At 50.2% G+C, this 7,422-nt stretch overlaps 2 protein-coding genes across 2 annotated transcripts; both read right to left on the bottom strand.

Moving 5' to 3' along the window:
* Positions 1 to 12: 12 nt before the first annotated feature.
* PV07_12677 (uncharacterized protein) lies at positions 13 to 2,159 on the bottom strand (the record flags this gene model as incomplete). The annotated part of the gene is made up of 3 exons (XM_016400225.1): positions 13 to 392; positions 455 to 1,027; positions 1,097 to 2,159. 3 exons carry the CDS (start codon positions 2,157 to 2,159, stop codon positions 13 to 15), a joined length of 2,016 nt encoding a protein of 671 aa, XP_016242128.1.
* A 4,374-nt stretch (positions 2,160 to 6,533) lies between these two features.
* Positions 6,534 to 6,968, bottom strand: PV07_12678 (uncharacterized protein; the record flags this gene model as incomplete). The annotated part of the gene is made up of 1 exon (XM_016400226.1): positions 6,534 to 6,968. One exon carries the CDS (start codon positions 6,966 to 6,968, stop codon positions 6,534 to 6,536), a length of 435 nt encoding a protein of 144 aa, XP_016242129.1.
* Positions 6,969 to 7,422: the final 454 nt, after the last annotated feature.

Here is a 7,422-nt window from a genome sequence, read left to right on the forward strand (position 1 = left end):
GGGGGGGGGTGGTTATGAAAGGAGGCGATCCGTACCGCATTCCTTGAGTCGATGGCCAAAGCCATTGTAATTGGTAAATAGAATTTTCTGCATAGGTCCGCCGACTGTGGCGGCGGTCAGGCCTAGTTTAATACCGTACCGGGCGGCGAAGGAAGTCGGATCATCAAGGAGGGTCGCGAGACCAAATGCGGACTGTAAGGCGCGATTGATGACTTCAGCGGGATATAGGGTCTCCCGGAGGAAGTTCACCACCGCTTGTTGGACGTTCGGCATCACCCGAGGACGGCGTGTTACCTGGCGGACGAAGATGTTACGGGCGACACTCTGGAATAGGGTCTGACAGTGTCGAATCGACCATCCTTGGTGAAAGACACCGACACAGTCAATTCCACCTATTTCTCCGTCAGTCAAACACGATTTCTTCTGGCGATCGGAAGTGAGCTGCCGCACTGACCCGAGCTCGTCCCGAAGACAATATCAAATGCTCGATGTGCGATTCCGGGAATGCCGAGACGTTGTTCTAACTCCCCTAAGAATGTGAGAGGAATGATGCCCCGGCAGCCTCCACCATCGATACTCAAGATGCGGTGGCCGCTTAAGGTCGGTTTCACGTAGATCACCGCTTCCCCGGTGTCGCTGCCACATAAAGGACAAGTTGCGATGCGATACGTGCATGGATCGGTCTTCGAATTCGTGCCTTCCGCTCGCACGCAAGCCTCGCATAATCGATGACCACATGTCAACCGATATTCTGGGGCCCACGCGACGAGACAGCGACGGCAGGCCAGTTCGGTGCGGTATTTCTGCCAGTGCCCTTTGAGGCGTCGCAGGCATCGCCGATGTAGCTCCCTCACACCGGCTGAGCCCGCCTGCCAGGTCTCGAATAGAGCCCTAAACTTCTCCTCTGTCAGGTATCTTAAAGTTTGAGGGGAGAGACTGCCCTCGCCTCGACCAGGCGCAGTGCGCTCGAAGGCGGCGAGGCAGGGGCCCGCATAGAACGCGGCAAAGACGTCCGCCGGCTGAAAAACTGTGGCCCACCGTCAGTACTTCGAACCCACCGGCGATATCTCGGCCCGGGGACCGGGAAAGTACCTACGAGACCTTGTGGTGCAGTAGTGATTGAGGAAAAGGCACGCCGCCACGAGAGGCACCGCCAGGCACGATAGACTGCCGCGAGTCCGGAAGTCTTTTATGAAATCTGCCAATGAGTCACTTAGCTGACCCGGGACAGGATCGTGGAGGCGCGTCGCGTGAAGGAAGTTGAAGGGTTCGAGACGGGCACTGCGGAAGTGACCGAGTTGGCGGTTAAAGAACGCGGCCATATGACGGGCGGAAAAGAGAGTTCCGGTTTCCTGTCGAGCGCGCTCCGACTGTTGCACCTGGTCCTGAATGGCCTTCCTAAGTGGGGCATACTCACGGGATCGCCTGGAAGAACAGTGCTTCGGCAGCTCAACCGTGATCTGCCCTGAGAAAACACTGGCGATCGAGCCCTGGCACCACCGTGATAGCCGTTCGCGCACCACGTCCGCACGTCGCCGGCGTGTCGGTACCTCGTCTTCTACTAGGATCAGATAGGGTCGAACGGAATCGGGAAGCGACGAAGGTGCTCCTAGTCGAATCCATGCCTCGAGTCGCTCTGACGCCTTCTCTAGACTTGAGAAGTCTGACAGGAAAACACACACGACGTCGGCCAACGGCGCGACAAGTCGAGCGCTCAGAAGGTCAGCCGGCCACTTCCCCGCCTGGGACCACGACGTCCCGTGGGCGTCGGCCATATCCAAATCTAAGGTGCGGTGACATCTGGCCACGGTCCCTGCCTCAGACGAACTCAGGCCTTTAGTCTGGTGTCCACTAGCGAATAATATGGGCCGCTGAGAGGATCTAGTGCGTGAGTCGAGTACTAATTCTACATCCGCGTGGTGGCTGAAATCACGAACACACTCTCCTCTTGAACCTTGGAGAGCCCGTAGTGCCTTGTCCCTTCGGATGGCACCTAGCATCAAGACGAGACTCGGCCGCTGTTCCGGCGGATAAGGGAGTCCCTCCACCAAGCGATCGAGCCGGTCGGAAACATGGAGGGTAAAGCCGTGGCCATTGGACGCGAGAGTGTCGTGGCCGTCGGCGACCTCAAGCCAGCCACGGTGCCGGCACGGTGGCATATGGAGGTTTGCGGATCGAAAAGGTTTCTAATTTTCAGGAAGAAGAGACGAAGGATTGCTGACAAGGAGAACAGGTGTCTTCCTTTCACTTCTCACACTCCCCGTGGGTCTTTCTTTATATGGCCTTAATGGGCCTAAAGGTGCCACGTATTTCGTTATCCCCCAGAATCCGGAGCTATAAGTAGTGTATTTTGGATTTTTAACCCATAATCTACCACATTTTTGTGCACTACACAGTTTGCAAAACAAGAAACAGTTCGTTCGGCTCCTAAGAGTTTAGATCCTGGGTATATGGCGTGGGCTTTCTCATCCACATCATTGTATTTTGGAGATATTAGATGAATCCTCCGGCAGAATTTAGTAAAATTGTCGCGTCCTTTTTTCGGTCTAGTTCTATAGGGAGTCTATCTCGTCGCTTTCACGGTCTCTCAATTCCACTTAAACCATCCTGTGCCAGGAGGAAGTCCAACCACAAAAAGAGGAGAAAGCCAAAAGAAGGGATGAAAACCACAAATCAGGACTGAAAGAACGATTAGAAATAAGAATATTCCCCCGGCGTGTCTGAACTTGTACCAATTGTGGGCTTCTCGCTCCTTCGCGCCCATATGTAGTAAAATTTTGTCTTAGCTTAGGGTATTTTATTCGGAAAGACGCATTCTGGCGGGTTACCCCACGTACGTCTTCGGTGACAGAAGCCATGGCAGGCTTATTATCTGCACCCTTTTTAATCGGTTCAAAAGTTGGTATATTTAATATCTTTCTATACTGGTCCACTTCTAGGGTCGAGAAGAGCCGCGGGAAGTGTGAGGTTAAGTCTAATCAGTAGAAGCTAGAACGCTACACTTTTTGAAAGCGCATTCTATTGTACTTTTGGGACATCTTCCAAGAGCCTAAGGTTGTAAAAAGTAATTGAGATCCTATACACATTTATAGAGACGTAGAAGGCTGCGGACAGAATCTCCATCCATTCGATATAAGTCAGGACACCTCCGGCATCCCTGCCAGAGCCTAGTGTTGGCGAATGCGCTAGGCCTAGTAGAGTTGGATCCCCGGGTTCTCGGAAGGGCCGTAGGATCGTATCCTTTACCTCAAAACATAACTATGTATGTTCCTATCTGTAACCACTGTCCAATCTCTTGTCTCCTTGATCACCTACGACAAATATTATCTGATTACAGGTGCTAGTATTCTTCCATTAGCTGCATAGAGCCAGCAGGAGTCAAAGACGACAACATACTCCACATTTATCGGCTTTGATGTACATCCCTTTCGTAGTTCGGCCGCTCTCGGGATCAGGAAGGGTAAAGGCATTCGGTAGGCGACGACGTGTCAACTTTGTACTGGAGAAAAACACGTTCCCAGGGAAAGAGAGTACATTTCCTCGTATTTCCCCAAAAGCTTATCATCTCGATTGAGTGGCAGGAGTTCTCGTGGTCGTGAGTTTTCGACTCCATCATCCATCGCTGATTCTGTCCGTTTGGTCGGGTTTTGGAAGTAAGAAGCGGTGCGGATATACGGTAGGTGTGGTGCGGTGATGAGCGTTGAGAAGGCCACAATGAAGAAACCACGCTGAGCGCAAAGGCCTATCATGAGACTTGTTGCGCCATTGCCTATGGCTAAAGCAGGCACGTACTTCTACCATGCGTTGTCCGAAACCGGTGAAAGCTTGATGGAGTGCCTAGGAGGGAGGTCAATACTGTTAGGGTTTTAGGCGATCGTGAGACATGGGTGATGATGATATTAAAAGAATAGTGTTCTTCGAATTTCTGTAGTCAGCACATGAAGTCTCTGACTCATTTCTTTCTTTTCCCCTCATGGACAAGGACGATTGAGAGCGCTTCTGGACGTTCAGGCAGTTTTTAGTCTTCGTCGGAGGAACCGGCTTTCTCCAATGAGTAATTAGATCTGGATGTGGTCGTACAGCTGCCCGTATGACGGAGAAAGTTCTCTTGGACCGTGGGCTGTTCAGAAGAAAACGTCGACATTAGATGGGTATCCAATGCTATACCTGCCACCTGGTGGCACCTCAATTTCACAATCGGCACCCCTTCGTCCTCTCAGTAGGCGGATCGTTCGCCGTGAGGAATGAGCGAGCGTCCGCATCACCGAAAGACAATTCCGACGTGCAATCTAGATTTTCCATCCCCTCACCCCAAGTGGCCCAGCTGAAGCTCGCCCATGCTTGCGTCAAACCGCTGGGTAACGTACAATCGACGGCGTTGTCTTGCGTCTTACGCGGCGGATCGGACGCAGATGGCTTTCTCTTCGAACGCCGAAGATCTTCTCTGTCTAGGCGGTGCACTTTTCGAGGGGATTTGAACTATATGACGTTGATAATGCCAGAAACTTATCAGCGCCATAATATCTTTGACCCTCTTTCCGGAATCGGACCGAAAATACGCAACGGTATTCTGTAAGGGAAGCTTACATATTTGTCCGCCTGCTCTTTGGAATCGGACGTGAAGAGCCACTGTTCCCCATCACGTTCAAAAATGATTTTCACGCGAGTATTATGGTTCCGTAGAACCAAGTCTGTCTTCTTGCAGACGGCGAGCAACCGCCGCTGGAAAGTTTCGTCACCCTGGGAGAAAAGAGAATCAATAGAACTCATGGTACCAGCCCACGAGATATTCAGTCAAAGAACGACGAAGAACCAAACGGAAAGGAAGGAACTAAGAGAAAATGAAATGAGAGAGGACGACGGCGTAATTGCGCCGACAAGCACAACCGCTACACGAAGTTTTCCAAAACAACGTCGAAAGAATCTTTTCCCACAGGTCTCGCAAGGCTTTTAATATTCCCCAGGGGCTATGTACATAGTCTCTCCACAAAACTTCGATCTTTTATTTCAGCAAATTATTTCCTACTTCCAAAGAAGTTCAACCCCGTTGGTGCTAGACTCGAAATAGTCGAGAGCCTAAAACGATTTTCTCGAATAAGGTGTCAGCAGAAACCGATCAGGAAGCGGAAAGTAAAATTTGAATGATTTTGGACACTTTCTCACACAATGAAACCGTGACTAGTGGAGGCTTGGCCAATCGCACCACCTTGAATATGCCTCGTTGAGACTTAAGAAGAAGAAAAAAGAACTATAGAGATGAAGATGATTGGAAGGAAAATCAGGATACAGATTGAGTGGTGGCAGAGAGGAGAGCTAGAAAAACGACCAACGGGCCCGCTATCATAGTCACCGCCTTAGTTCTTATTGGTCAGGCGCGTTTTCAATTTCGGCACAGGAGTGAGACACGTTATTCTAACCTATAAGTGCAATCGAAATTTTGTAGTAATCACGCTCCACCTTATTTCCCTCCAAAGAATAGAAATAGGGTGATCGATTTCCTATACCATCTTCCGTACAATGCTAGGAAAAGGAAAAAGGAGACAGGGTGAACCCGGAACTAAAAATCTAGGACGTCCGGGTGGCGTTTTTGTTAAGCGATACCATTCAACCGGACTGCGTGCATGATGTGTGGAGGAAAACGCGGTTTATGTCTCCTTCCTCTCTCGAGATTTAGGGAGGGTCATGACGTTTAGAGTTTCTGTGGTCAGCAATGCTCGTCTAATGCGGCCCTTGGTGGGTAATACCCCCGTCGCGCTCCAGTGACGTGGTCGCTGGATCCTGTTTTCTTTTTATTTATCATGTTCTTCCTTCTGCTGCCAATGACTGTGGGATCAGGTGGCGGGGGAAGTGGTGGCTCGAAGGCTAAGGGTCCGTTAATGTCGCCGAAGGAAGAGTGGTGCTCCATATGATAGTGTCGCATTATTCACTATATCCGGTGCTTTCACAGTGTTTATATGTTTGCCGTCGAATTCACTATTGCGTTTATGGTTTAGTTGAGTGATAAGTGATGATGAAACCGATTGCGCGCGGTCGCCCGTCCTCGTCTCGCCACAGCCCAAGCTCTCAGCTTCAACTATTGTTCGGCAGGATGTCGGAAATCCAGCTCGACCAAAGCAGTCCTGGTCGTCATTACCACAATCCAAAAAAGGTTCCTGTCGAAGTTGGTGCTAGGCTGTTGTCGTCAGGGACTCTTTTTTGCCACGGAAAGCTATCACCCCCTCTCCTCTCTCCCTTTCTCCCCTGGCGACTACTCACCACATAAGAGGCGTCCTCCTTACAGCTTAGCCTATTCTGGATCTCCACCACAGCGTGATGGCCATTGTCGCCCTTATGTTGTTCGTCCGTAGCTGCGGCCCAGAACACAGGGTGTGCTTTATAAATGTGTAGGATTAGCTAACGAGATGGCAGCGAACTGAGAAGGGGGGCCGACCTAGCTTGACATTCCCGTGGTAGTCTAACCAAATATAGTCAGGGTTCGACAGCCCCAGCTGCTGGACTTTCTCATTTTCCAACAAAAGTCGCACCTTTTCCAGTCAGTTGGAAAACCCTATCCAGATCAACGGAGGTTGAGAAAATATTTTGCCTACCTTTTCACTAATACGAAGGTCGCGCAACGGTCCAGGAAACGCGAAAACTTCTCGCAATGTAATGTCGTAGTACGCAAAGATGGCGTACTGACGTCCTGATGACTTCAGAATCTCTATGCACTGCACGAAATTATCGTCCTGTGTTTCTGAGCAGGACATTAACTGTTCGTTGTCAATTTCCAACACAAGAACGGCCTGCTGTCGGAGCGTGTCCTCCGCCGCGTGAACTTCTCGTTTTCCCATTTTAGTGGTGTAGCGAAATTTAAACCGCTCCCACAGCTCATTATTGGGGGTACCTCGGTTCTGGGCGTCGGATAGCGCTGAGACGGTCGCTTCCGACCCATTTTCTTCCAGGACAGGTGATACTTTATGCGAATCCATGCTTGCGCCGATCCTGCACGTAGTCTTATCTATGCCATATCTTTCCCCTCGTATAATGCCATAGACACGTGTCCGACGACGAGGGTCACGATATTGTCCATATTCCATGATCTCAGAGAGTATACGATCACCAATATAAATAACTTTTAGGATACTCGCGAAGAGCTTAATTATCATACTGCGAAAAGGCGGGACTGGTAGTGCCGTATGGAATTCCCACTTAAGCCTCAAAGTTGCAGGTTTGTGGATTATATAACTAGACGCGATGTCCGGAAGGACATGGCTTGGACACAATCTTGGGAAATACGAAACCCAGGATCTATGCAAAAGTGAGACACCGGGCGATCGATAACCTAGGGGGACTCAACTGGTTACCGGATCACCTGTAGTAGCGAAATTACAAGATTGAAAGCCTAGAACGGAAAGGAAGGATATATAGTTATACAAAAAAAAA

This window comes from Cladophialophora immunda (genome assembly GCF_000835495.1).
Source record: "Cladophialophora immunda strain CBS 83496 unplaced genomic scaffold supercont1.55, whole genome shotgun sequence".
NCBI classification, from domain to species: domain Eukaryota; kingdom Fungi; phylum Ascomycota; class Eurotiomycetes; order Chaetothyriales; family Herpotrichiellaceae; genus Cladophialophora; species Cladophialophora immunda.